The 17,492-nt window shown below is 33.6% G+C and overlaps 1 protein-coding gene across 6 annotated transcripts in view; it reads right to left on the minus strand.

Annotated features, from left to right (window-relative positions):
* The window catches only part of BCAS3 (breast carcinoma amplified sequence 3), a 453,152-nt gene that overhangs the window by 406,158 nt on the left and 29,502 nt on the right, over positions 1-17,492 (minus strand). For all 6 annotated transcript variants that reach the window (XM_004684452.1, XM_004684450.1, XM_004684451.1 and 3 more), the window contains exon 6: positions 9,242-9,323. In XM_004684452.1, the coding sequence (XP_004684509.1) occupies positions 9,242-9,323 (82 nt within the window). The remainder of the gene's footprint in view (positions 1-9,241; positions 9,324-17,492) is intronic.

Here is a 17,492-nt window from a genome sequence, read left to right on the forward strand (position 1 = left end):
CTCTTAAAACTAAGAAATAAGATACCCTTCTGAATAACCTGATATTCCATATCCTTATGGAATAAGGGAAAAAAATCACAAAATAGTTTAAAAATATGTTGGATTAAATGAAAAAAGACACAAATATCACAAATGTAAAAGAAAAAACTCAGTAAGTTGGAAACAAAGTGAATTTAAATCATAAAATTAAAAATGTTTGCCCAAGAAAAGCCTGTATAAAGGATGTTGTTAATGGAGGAGGTTTTGTTTACATCAAGGGATAGAAAGGAAATCTCTAGACTTTCTGCTCAATTTTGCTATGAACCAAAAGTTGCTGTAAAAAGTAAAATTTGTTTAGAAGTCTTCTAAAGCTAGTCACAGAAGTAACAAAAATTTTGTGCAGATTTTATATATCTAAGATAGAACTTATACAGAAATTTACATGTAACTTTTACAACTCAATAATAAAAAAACTCCATGAAAAATAATACATTTCAACAGACACTTACAAAAACATTAAAATGATAAATAAGTACAAGAAATAAAGAATCAACATCATTAATGAGTCTGGAAATGGGCTGCAAATGCAAAGTGATATCTTCAAAAGGCAGTCTGGCAATTTCTTACAAATTTACACCTCCATTTAGATGACCCAGGAATCTGTCACTTTGATAGAAAACAAATAAAAGCAAATACACACTAAAAAAAAAACTGTACAAAAAAATTCTATTATCAAGAAACAAAACTGGAAACAATCTAAATGCACATTCATTGATGAAAGAAGAAATAAATTACAGCTTTTCAAACAATGGACTATTATTCTGAAATAAAAAAGGAATGAACTAAAACATGTAACACAGATGGGTCTCAAAGGCATTAGGCTAAAGGAAAGAAGATAAGCACATATGAATGTTCTATATTCCTTTTTTTTTTTTTTAATTCTAGAGAGGCAAAAACTGAAGGGACAAAAATCATAGTAATGGGTGCTGGTGCCAAGGTACGGGGAGGTAGGAATCCAGGGAACTTTTATAGTAAACAACTATATTAAAAATAATTCACATAAGTAAACTTCACAATGTGTACAATTCAATGGTTTCTGACTTATTGCAAGAGGTATGCAACCAGAATCCTAATTAACTTCAGAACATTTTCATCACTCCAATAAGGAAATCCTGCACATACTGCAGTCAGTCCCAACCTCTCATACTCCTCCACCCTGATGTTACCACTAATCCACTTTCTGTCCCTATGGATTTGCCCATTCTGGATATTTCATGTAAATGGAATCAACAGTTTGTGGCCTTTACACCTGGATTTTTCACACAGCACAACGTTTGCAAATTTCATCAAGTTGTAGCACTGAATACAACTTTTGAATGATGAAAGAATACTCTTTGGTTTGGATATATCATATTCTATTTATCATCTGATTGACAGTTGTGTTGTTTCCACTTTTTGGCTTTTATGAATAATGGTTCTGTATATTCATATAAACACTGTTATGTAGTCATTGTTTGTTTTTTAAGATTTATTTATTTATGCATACAGAACTGGGGTACAGGCCAGAGGTGAAGGAGCGGTGAGAGTCTTCACAAGAGGCAGTGGGGGGGCAGAACAGGCAGATCGAGGAAGTACACTGCTGAGGGGAGCAGGGGGTGAGACAGGAGAGGTCTGCCACGCCTGTGGGTCACCTCCAGGCAGGGATCACACTCGCACAGAAGGCCCTGGCTCGCTTGCAGTGCTGTGCTTTAACCCACTGCACCACCAGGGAGGGACCAGTTTTTCCTTTTTGTTGGTTACAAACAAGAGTGGAATTGCTCTGTCACATGGTAACTGTATGTTTAATAATTTAAGAGAACTGTAGAGCTATTTTCCAATAGCTATTTGACCTTACAGTTTCACAAGCCATGTATGAGAGTTTTAACTAGTCTACATTCTCATACATACTTGTTATTACTGTCTCTCTTTTGTATATAAGCATCTTAGGGGGTGTAAAGTAGACAAGAGGATTTTGGACAATGAGTATAAGGTTCTGTGTTTTGATTGTGGTGGTGGTTACATAATTCTATCTGGTAAAACTCACCATGTTATATTTTAAATTGATACATTTTATTATATATAAATGATTTCTCAATTTCTATAAACATGGTTTTTTTTTTAATCAAATAGGTTTGATTTTTTAAAGGTTTAGTTCAATGTAAGTATCACTTAGATGTGTATTATGAGTTTTTCATTTTCACACCTAATGATGTGTTATGATAAATGAACACAGATTTCCAAGAACACAACGTGTCCAATTCACTAAGACACCCACATTCCTCTTTTTACTTCTACAGTAAAAAGCATTTAAGCTGTACTGATAATTATCAGCAGCTCCATTACAAGTCTGTTTATTTGGGTCAGAATCATTAAGCTCACATGTAATTTAGTTGCTTCATATTACACCTTTGTTTTTATCTGATTTAAGATATCTGTCACTAACCCCTTTGATGTACTTTTAATAGTTTATACCAAGTCCTGTAAAAGGGAACCAACTTTCTTTTTAGAGGGCTGATTTAATTTAGGGTGAGCGTGACTTAAATAGGCAACAGCTGTCTTTATAATATGCTTTATCCTGATTGTTTAAAATTTAAAGAATACTCACATAGGCTAATGGCTTTCCTACATGTTAGTACCAATACTGACTATCTTCATTGTTCTTTACCCTTAAACAACAATGAATTTCAAATATAATTAAACTACTTGGACAACTGAAGATACTTTAAGACTTCACAATGAAAAAATATAGAAACACAGAATTATTTTCTACACATCTAAATAAATACATAACTATTTGATTTCTGCAGTCAAAGAGGTACCAGAAACACTAGGAATTAACAAAAATATATTCTGATGATTATGAAAGTAACCTACCAGGAGACAGTGAGGCCTAGTGAGTAGAGGGCAAATTTTAAAGTGAAAATTGCAGCACTATCAGTTATGAACTATTTGTCATGATGTCAATCACTTAATTTCTTAACTTTGTCTCCCATGCTATAAAATATAAAACCAACACTCTTATTTTATTAGTAGTAAAGTGATTATAATGTATATAATCGACCTAGAATTTCGTCTGAAAAGTAGAACTAAGCATGATTATTCGATTGGTTTTTAGATTTATTTTTTCTCTTTAGAATACTTCCCTCACACTACAGTCCTCATAGAAAGTGTAATTAAAGGATTCAAGAAGGTGTAAATTAAGAGTACTCTTTGATCACTTTTTCAAATTCAACATCGTGACATCACCAAAAATTAAGGAAGCAGTTCTTCTAAAATTGACATTTTCCCCCTAAAAGCACTGTTTCTTTGTCCAAAATCAATAAAGAATTGAAGGTGGACAGAATATTCATCAATAATATACCTAAAGAGTAGGCTTAGCAAAATTGGGTAAAGTCTAAATAACAGCTAAGAGTGAAGGCCTCAATGATAAGCACTAGAGATGAAAAAAATTCACAAGGCAAACTGAGAAACAATTAGAGCAGAAAACATTGGGGAAGACCTAAATCCCATAGTCCGATCATTAAAAATGTCAATAAGTCTGTTTTCTATTTGTAATACACTGGGGATGACTGTAAGCAAATGTCGGTTGGGCAACTTTTGGAAGGTTGGTAAGGTTTTGGATGACAGACTGTGTGTGTGTGTGTGTGTGTGTGTGTGTGTGTGTCTGTGTGCGTGGAATTTAACTTGTTTAACATTTAATAACACTATTAAATTTGTACCAAAAAAAAAAATCACAGCTTATCCTTGTAGAGAAGTTATTCACAATTCTGAATTCCTACAAATTTGAACAATTCAACAGTTCTTTCTTTGAACACGCTAAAAACTGTGTTTAAAAGGTAAGTTGTTTCAAAAGTATGAAAACTGAGCTTCCCTTGTGGAGCAACGGGTTAAGCCTCAGTACTATAAAGCTATAGCCAGTCACTGAAGAATGAGTTCTGTCCCTAGCCAGGAAATTAACCCACATGGTGCAGCAGACATCTCCTGTCTTGCCAGCTGCACCCCTCAGCAGTGTATTTCATTAGATCTATTTGATCTGCTGGAGACTGTCTCTAGTGAATCCTCTCAACCCTCACACCCATAATTCTGACCTATACCCTAGCTCTTATGTCAATAAATAAATAAAATAAATCTTTTTTTAAAAAAGAAAGTATGACAACTACAATAGCTAGATGTATTTTTTAAAATATATGAAAACTCAACATCTAGAAAGTATAATTTATAAAAAAAATTCATAAATGAGAAATCTCTAATTTGTTCTCCTCTTTGGTTACAGAAAAAAAAATAGCTATTCACATCATCAAAAACAGTAAATAACTTTTTCCAGTATTTCAGAGTGCATGGGCAGTCTGTTTAATGACCACAAGCTTCAGAAAATATCTGACATTTTCTTCCAGTAGGGAATAACAGGTCAGCTAAACTTTTGACATTCGGAGATGTGAAACTGTTCCTTACATAGAATAATTAAATATAGTATCTTTCTGGCAGTATAAAGAAATAACCTAGAAAAAAATAAGCCACATTGGCAATCCAGTGTTTCAGATGAGTACCAGGAGCCTGGATCATTGCCACAAGAAAACTTTACTTGCAAAGAATCTACTTTTTCTCAGAATAAAGACTAGCTTATAAGAATCTGCTTTAAAACATTCTTACACAAAGTTCAGGTATTTGGTACATTGGACCATTAAGGGTTATGAATAAAGTTGAATCTCATTTCTAAGAATCTGGTTCAGGTCCAAAGCCAAATTTATAGTCTTTCTCCATAAACCATAAGGAAACAGTATGAGCACAGGGTAATATAACTGCTAATAGAGTTATAAACTCTATTAGATTTAAAAAAAAAAAGTTATATAGTTACTGGTAAATGACTTTTAAAAACACTAGACACAAAAGTATAGTTCTAGTTCCTTTTTTAATAAATACTGAATAAACTCATTTTTTATAATCTGCCTCTTCTGTTCCCCACTTGTCTCTGTAAATCCTCTGACACCTGGCATCTCTGACCAGTACCCCAGTCCTTGAATGCATAAATAAATAAATCTTTTTTAAAAAAAAAAAGATCTGTAAATCACTGTTCATGTGACTCCTGAGAATCACATAATAATCAGGTTGAAAAGCTATGACAAGAAAATAGAAAAAGTAAAAGCAAAAAGCTCATAAGTTCAGTTTTCATGAAAAACTGATTTAAAGTTAGGAAAGAAAACATGCAAAAGATTTTCCTTGCATGGAACTAAATACAAAAATCCTAAAAAACATCAAATGAGAAGACAAGTGGCAAACCCTACATGAACATATCTGTAAAATAATATCACTAATAATAATCTTTACTAGATTACAAAAAGCATTTAATTGTGCATTAACTACTTTTTGGAGATATAACTGACTGCCCTAACATGCATCTTTTAAAGTACACATTTTAGTGGCTTTTTATTATTTTGTGCAATCACCACTATTTTATTCCAAACAATTTTCATTACTCTATAAAGAAGCCCTATACCTGATGACATTGCATCTTCATCCCTCCTTTCCCCTATAGCTGGGCAACAGATTTTACAGCAAAGATTTTTCTCAAAGTGCCTACTTCTGTTGCAGGTTTTTTGTAGAGTCTTGCTATGAAATCAAATAAGTGAGCTTCTAAATTGTGTATCTTCATATTCTGTTTTATCATTAGTCTTCTTACCACATATTTTACTGCTGGTAATGTGATTTTCTCCTTCAGCTATTAAATAAGGAATATTCCACTACTTTATTTTCAAATGTTAAGCCAACAACACACTTGTTTTTGAAATAACTTACTCGCTTGTTCATGATACCATTTTTATACATAACAAAATTCATCGGTTAATAATTTGTTTAGAAATTTTTATAGCATGACTGTCACAGTTTGTTTTGTTGTTTTTCTTTAATTGAAGTGCCATTATTTTACAACATTTTTAGAGTAGAATCCCCCCCTATCAATTTTAGTCACCTGACCACTCCCACTACCAAAGCACCCATAGACCACCATCACAGTCCTTTGAGATCTCACACTCCTAACCCCAGCTTCACACTTCCCCTCCCCCTTCCCCATTCTGTGGCTCAAATCTATGGCCACTTTTCTAAGGTTGCTTTCAAAGTTTGTCTTTGACCCACTGTTTAGTTCCCTTATTTTCCACATATAAGTAACATCTTTCGGTATTTATCTTTATCCTTCTGCCTGATTTCATTTAGCATAATTTCTCCCAATAAGCAAGCATATTTTAAAGGAAAATGTCACAAGCATTACGATTTTCTATTCTCCCTTGTACTCAAAGAGCAAAAATTTATAAATTAAGTGCACTTTTCTTCATCAGATAGGCAAAGCTTCTTAATTCATTCTTTTCTTTCTAGAAAGAACATTGTATTTAAACAATGTTAAAGCAGGTCTAGTTTCACATGTAAAGTAAGCAGTTATTGATAATGACCATGAAGAAGTATGAACACAAGAACTATATTGACATGGTAAATGTCAATACAATGATCGCTTTCTACGCGCTAAGAGAGATCCAAACCCTTCAGATTTTTACAACAAATGAAAGCATTTTTGCTTTCTTATAGGTTGTAATTTTCATGAGATTACACCATGTAGGATCAACCTACAAACAGTAATCAACACCTTGAATAGCACTCAGTAAGGGACTAAAGATATGAAAACAGTCTACAAATTTAGTAAGGGGCAAACAAGTAATTAAAGTTTACAAAAAATTTAAGTCCTGTGGGAGTGGGAAGGGTTAGAAGGATAGTACACTAAAAGGAGAAAAATAAACTAAAAGAATGGGATTGACAGGAAAATAAAGGATCACTTGAGGAAATGAAAAAAGTTCAGTACAACAATCAAAAAGGAGTATTGTTGAGGTGAAGGAACAGAAGATGAGAGACACCATTTACAGATAATCCAAAATAATCCAGAAGAAAACAGTTAATAAAAGACCTAATAGACTTAGTATGCAACCCCTCGGTTAAATTTACTTACTAATTCTAACAGTCTGAATATTACTTTGTAATTTTTATATATTACCTTTATTTTTCTCACCTCATTGTACTGACTAGGATCTATATTCAACGATAAATAGAACAAGTCAACTTCCTCATAGTTTCTGAGGAGAGAAAAAGCATATTCAAAGAAAAAGGTATCAAAGGCTTCAGATTCTTCAACTGTAACATTATACTAACAGCTTCAAAATTCTTAAGTAACATTATTTAATGAGTATTGGTTACCCAGCTAAATTAACAATCAAAAACAAAGACTAAAAAGCAAAAAAAAATGAGCAGCAACTGTGTATCACTTGTTCAATCCCCAGCCAGGGAGCTGACCCACAATGTGCAGCAGACCTCTCCTGTCTCGCCCGCTGCTCCTCTCGGCAGTGTATTTCATTCAGTACACCTGTTCTGCTCCCCACTGTCTCTGGTAAATCCTCTCACCACCCTCTCCTCCACACCTCTAGCCTACACCTCAGCTCTCCTACGCATTAAGTAAATAAAATAAATCTTAAAAAGAAAGAAAGCAGACACCTTCAAACAAACACATTCTACAGACATCTTTTTCAAAGAGCTACTAAAGGGTTTACTCCACCACAATGAATACGCAAAGTAAAATGATCTGTTTTACAATTAAAATTTTGTGTGGCCAGATGCATGTGTGACTTTGATGAAAACAAATCCAGAAAAATGATCAAATACAATGAAAACAAGACACATAATTGTTTTCAAGTGAGAACATTTTGCTATGTAAATTATATTTTAAACCTAATGTAGTTCTTAAAATAAGTATGTTATAATGAACACAAAAATAATGTACTTTCTATGGCAATATTAATTTTTATAGCTTTAGTCTCTCCTGGAGTATTTCTGCCCAAAGTAAAAGTTGAACGTTAATAAATGAAATGATGGAATGAAAATCCGCCTTTCTGAATTATACAGGAAAGGAACAAATACTTAGCAAAATCCCTCAGTAATGAAGTTCTTCTTGATTTTAACCATCTGAAGAAAGTTGGCCATTCCAAATACATAGAAGCTGTTCTACAACCTTCTTTATAAAATGATTTCTCTAAAACACATATGCAAAAGAAAACATACCGAGAGAAAAGTACAAGGGAGAAACGGGGAGCCAGAGCTGAAATCTGTATATGCCATTGTTAAATAACAAGAAGAAAAATTCCAATGTGACTGCATGATAGTGCTATCTCCACCCTTCCCATTTCAATTAAGCAAATTAAACACTAAATTAATCCTTAAAATTATTTAGGATATATGTATGTAATGCAAATGGGAGATTTAAATAAATGTCACTCACCAATTTAAAAATTAAGCTTTAAAAAGAATGTTGCAAAAAAAAAAATTTCCCAACTTCTGGACAAACTTTAAAAATATAATAAAATTAAAATATTTTCATAATTTCTCTTCAAAGGAATTTTAAGACTTTAAAATATGTAAGCAAGACCAATATAATTGCACTTTTAGTGTATATGCAAAAACATTATTGAGTGAATACAGACAACTTAATGAAAATATACAATCTTTAGATAAAAGCTCAGATATTAAAAAGTCAGGTATTTAGGTATCCAAATAGCAGGTTTTAATTTCAACATTATTGGATATTTTGAAAGATCTAAAACTTAAGACAATGTTTAAATTCAAAATTAAGATATTCATTATGAAAGCAAAATTCCAATGTCAAAAGCCTTAAAGTATACTTTTTACAGAGCTTGAAATACAGGCAACAGAATTATGTGCCATCAAGATAGTGGCGAAAACCAAGCTCTCCAAGTCAGTAAGCTTAACTGACAGGCGCAAAGACAAGAAAACAACATAGACTTGGGGAGTGCCCACAGCAGAAAACTAAGCCAGAAACATAACAAAAGCAGCACAGTCAACAAGGAAGGTATCTGGGAAGAATGATGCCATGAAAACCAAGAGAGAAGAGGGCTTCAAGAAAGATCCAGCAAAGTCAGAGGCTAAATCAAGATCAAAGAGAATGAAGATAAATCAAAACCACAGTAGAAAGTGAATGACCATATTGAATTGGTTAAGATTACCTATTTCCATCTCAACTGACAGAATAAAAGTTTATCTTGAAGGGAGGAGGGGAAGGACAAGAACACTTGGAAGAAAACGGACTTTAGTTATCATTCTTGCTGTCTGTAGTCGGAGACCAATAAAACAGAGTCTCTTTCTGAATGATTTGTTTCTTCTTAAAGGCTACACTCACCAAACTGCGGGGCAGGTAAGATTCTAGCTGCTCGAACAGGGCCATGTCGAACAGAAAACAGCTCTTGTGCTTCCCCACTGATCTGTAAAAACAGAAAAAAATAGATCAGCAAATGAAAATGCAAGACAGACTATTAATATATGAAGACAAGATCTAAGTTTCATCATAATTTTTGGTCTCAAATATAATATGGGAAATATACACAAACACATATTTATTGATCACACACATAAAGTATATTAAAACTTAACTTATAAATAGCTTCAGAAAATTCTAAACATATACTTAATATGAATAGAAAAGTAAATAAATGGTCTACTCTGGAAATCTGTACAAGTCTGCTCAGTTCTTGCAAAACTGTCTTGCATTTCAGAGCATAATTATGATTTTTTAATTAATATTCAGTATTCCATTTAAGAAGAGAGCAAATATTTCTAGAACCCTGAAAAATTTAACTGTTGCAGTAACTTTCATTAATATGTTGTAAGTAGGAGGAGGGGGTGTTGGGGGGGAATACTGCATAGAACATGGAAGTGGAATGTAAATGAACTAGATACCAGTTTTGATTCAAGAACCAAACAACTAACAAGCTGTTAACCATCTTGAATAAGTCACTTAACCTTTATAAACTTTTTTTATCTTTTAAAAATATTTTTTAACAAATTTTACATATACTGAATTTGTAAAACATAATTTGATAAACATACACATATCAAGATGATTACTACAATCAACAAGTTAACACATCTTCTCGATTACCTTTTTTTTTGTTACAAAGGCACCTGAAGTCTACTTAGAATTTTTTCAGTAATTTCAATACAATACTATTAATCATAGTAGTCCTGAACACTGTATCCCTAGACTTATTTATCCTGTAAAACAATTTTGTACCCTTTGAGTAATAGCTCATTTTCCTCCACCTCCTGAAAACTAGATTCTTTGAATTTATAAAGTGAGATGGTAAAGCTGCTGAAAGTAACTCAAATAATTTCAATAGTTTGTGAGTAAAAAGAAAAGTGTTACTAAAAAGCATCATAAATCATATCATTTTTAGTAACAATACTAATCAAACAATAATCAATAGCTACCCATTCATTTTGAGTCATATCAGATATATCCCTCTGATATAAACAGCACAGCATTCTATTAATCTAAAAGTCCTTAATGGTATGCTAAATGTGTCGTGTGTGAAAACAACTTCAGAACAGTTTGCTCAAAGAACAATTTGCTGCTAATACAAGTAATGAACAGACTAAATTAGAATAAGCTTAAAAAAGAAAAAATGGCTTTTTAGACTACTCTAAGTGGTAATGTAGTTCTCAATATATTTTTATAATTTCTAAGTGCTTGATGAAATATGTAATGTCTCATAGGGAAAATGGCAAACATAAAATTCTAAATACCCAAGAAATTATAATATAGGTAATAATGACCAACATTCAACAGAGGAAACATGTTGATGGTATTTTTTAATAGGCCTGTGAAACAAGTTAAAAATATTGACAATACATATAATTAATTATAATAAGGCCTCTGAATCTTCCAATACCAAACTACAAATATGCAAAGCAAAGCTACCATTTAGATTAACCACTTTTTTTAGATCTACAGCTTCTCTTCTGAATTTAAAAGCAATGAACTGTAAATATTAGTTATAAATGTTTTATTACAACAATGCTTTAAAAAGCCATCATATTCATTGTGCCTATAAAAATTACTACATGCAGCTCAGTGTATGATGCAGAAGTTTCTGTCTATAGCAGCAAGTCCCTTGGGATACAGAAGATGAGAGGAATGTTGGGTCTTCCCCACTATTTATGCAACAAGAGCACCACCTATCACCAATTAAAAACACAAAAGCTAAAACTCAGTCCAGGGAATAATAAGAATATGTCTTTCTACAAATTCCTTTGCAAATACTAATTTTCTAAATTAAAACCATGACCAGTGTAGTATATACCTCAAGTCCACATTTTATTATGGAACAGAACTTTAAATTTAGAAAAAGTTTTAAATGGCCATTTGTTCAACTTCCTATCCAACACATTCTCTAAAATTCAAAAATTACAATATCTTTTTTTTTTTTTAAAGATTTATTTATTTGTGCATACAGAACTGGGGTACAGGCCAGAGGCTCAGGGGTGGCAAGAGGCTTCACCGGAGACAGAGTGGGGAACAGAACAGGCAGATTGACGAAGTACACTGCTGAGGGGAGCAGCAGGCGGGTCAGGAGAGGTCTGCCACGCCATGTGGTCACCTCCGGGGCAGGCGGGAATCGAACTCATGCGGAAGCGGCTTTAGATTCTCAGTGCTGTGCTTTAACCCACTGCGCCACCAGGGAGGGCCACAGTATCTTTTTTTTAACCACACTTACACTAAAGGGTAAATCATGACTGTAATCCCATTATATTTCACATGTAAGTTTTCTCCATCAAAACTGCCAATTATTTAATTTTGAAAATAATTTGTTGGAGAATAGATAAATAATATTCAACATGTATACTGCTACCATTAACACTGAAATGAAAAACAAATTACAAAAATACTGTAGAACTTGCATTGAAATTATAATGCAAAGTAATGAAAAACACTTCTCACTCTAAGAAATGAACGTTTATTCAAATATAACAAACATGGGTTTATACCTGTAACAACTCATAATACTCTACCACAAGATCTATTGCTCTGTACTATTATTTCCATATTCATGGATATACAACTTAGTTTTTGATTCTATCAATAAAACCTTTTAACCACATTTAACTAACCCGCTATATTAAATTATACTAAATAAGAGTGAGTAAAACAAACCTGTTGGCGTACTCACAATATGAAAAACATTTGTTATCACTGTATTCAATACACAAAAGCTAAATTTGACACAGAAAAACCGATTTTGAAATCTGAACACACCATGCTCTTTTTAAAAATTTATTTACTCATACACACAAGAACCAGAGGTGCTATGGGGCAGGAGAAGGAGCCTAGGGGAGAGGAGGGCAGTGTATGTGTGTGAAAGGATTCGGCAGAGACAGAGTGAGGAGCAAAACAGACAGAATGACTGAAATACACTGCTGAGGGTGACAGCAGGCAAGACAGGAGAAGTCTGCTGTGCCATGTGAGCAGCTCTCTGGAGATGGATCTCCTGCTGCAGTGGCTATAGATTGCTCCATAGTGCTGCACTTTAACACCAATGAAGCCCATGCTTTTCAGCATAATGCTTTAAAGACAATTCTAAATGAGGTATCTATCCAAAAGACACAAAAACACTGATTCAAAAAGACACCTGTACCCCCATGTTTATTGCTGCCTTATTTACAATTGGAAAGACATGAAACCAACCCAAATGTCCAAAAGTGAATCGTTAGATTAAAAAGATGTGGTACATACACAATGGAATATTACTCAGCAACCAAAAAAAAAAAAACAGGACTTTTGCAGCAACATGGATGGAGCTGGAGAAGATCAAGCTTAGTGAAATAAACCAGAAAGAAAAGGAAAAATACCGGATGGTTTCACTCATAGTAGGAGTATAATGGACCAGGAGAGAAAATAATAATAATAATGAACAGCTATATACCAGAGACATTTTACAAGGGTGGAGTGGGGAATAGGATCAAAAACGGTGGGGGAAGGGAAATGCACTGGACTATGGTGATGGAACACAGGTGATTTGGTGATAGGAACCCCCCGGGGATTACAACTGAGATGAAAAAAATGCACAAAATGATGTAAAAATTAACATATTATTAAAAATAATCCTAAATGCCTCATTATACCCTAAAAGCTTCTATTTTAAATTCCCCTCTTTATATGTACAGAAACAAATTAGAAAAAACATTGGGACTAGCTACATAATACATCCGCACATTTGATACCCATCCTTCATTACCTCTAGGTTCAGAGCCTATAGTCTTTGTTTATAACATGAAAAGGCCAGGGAGATGGGGGTGTGGGGGCGGGGTGGGGGGTGCAGTGGTGTAGGTATTTTATACCTATTTATGGATATTTAAGAGTAGGTTAAAATCAAGACTGCTAAAAAAACAAGTCTAAAGCATCTTAAGTGACTCCCATGTGTCAAACTCCCCAGAAGTCAGAACTCTCCAAATAGTACAGGTCAATTCTACACAGGAATACAATCTCATAATAGAAACTATGCTAATGTAGGGTACAGATAAAATGTGTACATTTTAGAAAGGATCCCAAGAAAACAGGTTATGTCCTTAGAGGCTTTGCTTTAGCATTTCTGATTGTCTCTAATGATTTTACACTCACTAAGTTCACTGGCAATACTGTTCTCAAAGGAGTGTCTAAACTGATTAGGTTGTTTCAAAGTGATTTTTACATTTCTTAAGAAAAGATCACTGAAAATTGCAGAAAATCTGTGATGAGGATTTTACAGAATCTGAAAAGAATTACCAAGATTGTAAATTCACTTTCAAACCAACAAAATTACAAGAATAGAACGACAAAGAAGGGGTGTACCAAGCAATGTTTCAACTTCCTGGCAACTGCAATAACTTGGGGAGAGGAGGAAACTTCTCCAATAGCTCCTCCTGGGTCTCTGCTTTGTTCTTACTGGCATTTTAATTTCTGATGACAGACTTTTGTTGTTTGGAGCATAAACCGGACGTACCAGTTTGCAGGCACAATATGGAGAACAAAGAATGATTTGTTCACACTGTAGAAAAAAAATCTTTTCCAACCATAGAAAATAGCTTTCACATGGTGAAAATATGCAAATTAAATACCAAACCCAAAATGGTGGAGGGGGGATGAGGTGGGGTACAGAGTACAAGTTTAGAATCTCACAACTCAATCTAAGGCAAAAGGAAATTATAACACCGAGACAATAACACACACAACACAGAGAAAAGTCTATACGAAAGCTGTGGGAGTGCTCTGTTAGAGTGCTCTGTTAGAACTCTGAAAGAGTTCTATAAAAGCAAATGAAGGACGTCTAGCCTTCAGAACCAAACTTGTTTCTGAAATTCTGGTGATTTTTCAAAGGCATCTAACTACAAAAAGAGAAAAAAACAATCAAATACCAACGACAAGGATAATAATGTTCTACAGTGACAATTTGGACAAGAGCGCGCCCTTACACCCTGAATTTGACACTGGAAAAGAGGACGAATGTGGTCTTCCATTGATTCTTCTTAGCAAATTTTATCAAAATATAACAAAGAATAGATATAAGTAGATAAACCATCCATAAATGTAAAGTTTAATGAGTTTTCAATGTTAATACACTCTTTACCAACACACATCAAAAAATGGAACAGAAGGGATACTCAGATCATCCCTACATAAACCCAATTTAAGAATGACCATAATCAATTTCCTGATTTCCAATGCTTTACATAAGTTTCAGTTGTTCAATTTTAGGTAAATGAAATCATTCATTGTATTCTTTTATAACTAGCTTCTTTCACATATTACATGGTTATGAAATTCATTCATGTCATTGCATTGGACTATAGTTTTTTATTCCTGTTGCTATAACATTCTATTATATGGAAATACTACAATTTACCCTTTCTACTCTTGATGAACTTGTGGGCTGTTTTATCAATAGTATGGGGTTCTTAAGGTGTCAGGGGAAAATGTGGAAAACTTTCAAACAGGAAAAGATTACTATGTGTGTTCTTTCAGTGGATTATCAGAGTTATGTAGTTGTCCCTTGGCATTACACTTGGGCTATATTATAATCCTTCAAGTTAAGAAAACTGATAGGAATACAGTAATGCTATGAATTTTGTCCATGGAAATGTAAATGAATTTTCTCTGAGTTAGTTGAGTTCTACTCTTTAAAAAGATAATTCCAAGAAGTATATCTTAGTCCCAATAGGACAGTGACCAGATCTGCATCTTTAATTCATTTCAGGATCCCTCATTGTATTCCTATGTCTGTTTTTCAGATTTTTATTTGATTGATTGCCAAATCTCATTAAACAGTTCTATCTATGACACCTGTCCGCCTTTTAATTCTATGAATGCCATGATTTTGCCATTTTTTAATGTCATAAAGGATACCAATATGAATATTCTCATACATGCTGGTTAATGAACATACATATACATTATTTGGGATATATATAGCTACTATTGGAATTGCTTAGAATTAGGAAATGAGAATAGGCCTATGTGCATATTTTGTAGAACTTGACAAAATGATTTTGAACAGCATCTGTACCAATTTAAACTTCTACCAACAATGTAAGTATGACAGTCCCACTCACCCCACACCACACCAATATTAGAATTCAGCATCCTGATGGGTGGTCATTGAGATCTCACTGGAGTTTAAACTGGCATTTTATTCTTGACTGGACATCTTTTTCATATGCTTCTTGGAATTTATTTATACTATTTTATGAATGACTTTTAAATTTTGTTGCCAGGCACAGTTACCTGATTATATGAAGAGATTATGAATTTAAATCTATTAGGCACATTAAATGAAAGACACAAGTCAGTCTCCTCTTGGAAAGGTAATGCTTCCTCAAGCTAAACATATAAATAATTATGATAATAGTCCTCTACCAGAGCAAATAATGTAAGACTTTTGTCCCAAAGGACTCTTAACTTCCAGAAGTATAAGATAAATAATACAGAATGTAAACGAGGCTTGAGAACTCACTTCAATAGCTCTGGGAAAATGAAGAATTTTTGCATTTTATCAAAGTCTTATCTTAATTCTAAATCCAGTGATGAAAAATCAACTAAGGTAGAATGTATGGGCCATAAACATGATATCCTTTAAAATAAAAAGAAGTTAAGGTGTAAATTTGCCCATTTTTGAAAATGGCTAATACATATATGTGTGTGTGTATGTGTGTATCTATCTATATATGTGCGTGTGTGTGTACGAATATATGTATATATACATAGAGAGAGAGAGATTTCTTGGCTAGAAATATAAATTAAAAGACTAACCTACCATATGTGAAAGACAATAGAAAATGAGTATCTCAAGGACATCCTGGCTTTCAGTAAAAAATATTTTTCCTCACAGTTCCACATATAAGTGGAGGCTATTGGTTCTACCTGGGAAGCTGAGGGGGTAAAAACAGCCAACAAATTCCAACAGATTTGGAAGTCTGGAAGTTTTATTCTTTTTTTAAAACCATGGCCCATGGCAACAATGTCAAGTATGTACAACATGCCAGATCATCAGTTACAAATACCACACATCAACAACATCAATGATTCTAACAGTATATTTTAGTAAAAATAAATTACACTTGTGTTTATTAGCTCAACAAATTGGCTAAATCTGAGTTTGGCTTTAAAATAAGGGTGTTGACATATCTATCTAGCAAGGCAGCTGTGATGATTAAATTGTGTATTTAACCATGGAACACAAAGTTGGCACTCAAAGATAGTTAAACCAATAAGATGCTTGTTAAATGAAATAATTAAATGACTAAGTTTATATTGGCCTCATCACTCAACTTTAATGGTATTTAGTATAATTTTCCTTTGTCACACTTTTCTTAAAACATGTTATTAATATTTAATGCCTAGACACATCACAAAATACATTTTGGTACAACTCATTTCTTGAACCTCATTACCCTCTCGTATCCCCGGTATACTAAGGTACTTCCTATGCTTTATTATTAATGGTACAGCAGTTTTTAATCACACTAATTTCACAGCCCCACTTAAGATCAAGTCAGTCTCCATCTTCTCTGACAAATAGCCCACTAATCATTTCAACTTTATTCTTTAAAGATAGGCCAGCAAGGTGGGAAATAAGAGAATTCACCAGAGACAGAATGGAGAGCAGAACAGGCAGTTCTACTGATATACACTGCTGCAGGGTGCAGTGGGCGAGACAGGAGAGGTGGGTTATGTCCCTGGCCCAGGGTTTGAACTCCACTGCTGTGGCTATAGATAGCTTCCTACCACTGCACCAACAGGAAGACACCCAATCGTTCCAACTTTTATGTGTTTCTATAATGTTTTTATCTGCAACACATTTTCTTTATCAACTGCGATGTAAAAACTTGAGTTACCAATCTTTTCTAATATTTCATGTGTTCTACACACAGAGACACCTCTGAAATGGACTAGAACACCAATTTAATTAAGAAGGAAGCAAACTGTGGGTGTTACTTAGCAAATGCATTAATATTAGTACATTAACAAATATACCACACTAAGGCAAGATGTTAATAATAAACAAAAAGAGGAAATAGAGGGAGAGGGAATTCTCTGTACTTTCTATTCAACTTTTTTTTTT

This window comes from Condylura cristata, unplaced genomic scaffold, assembly GCF_000260355.1.
Source record: "Condylura cristata isolate star-nosed mole 26May11 unplaced genomic scaffold, ConCri1.0 scaffold00017, whole genome shotgun sequence".
Taxonomy (NCBI): domain Eukaryota; kingdom Metazoa; phylum Chordata; class Mammalia; order Eulipotyphla; family Talpidae; genus Condylura; species Condylura cristata.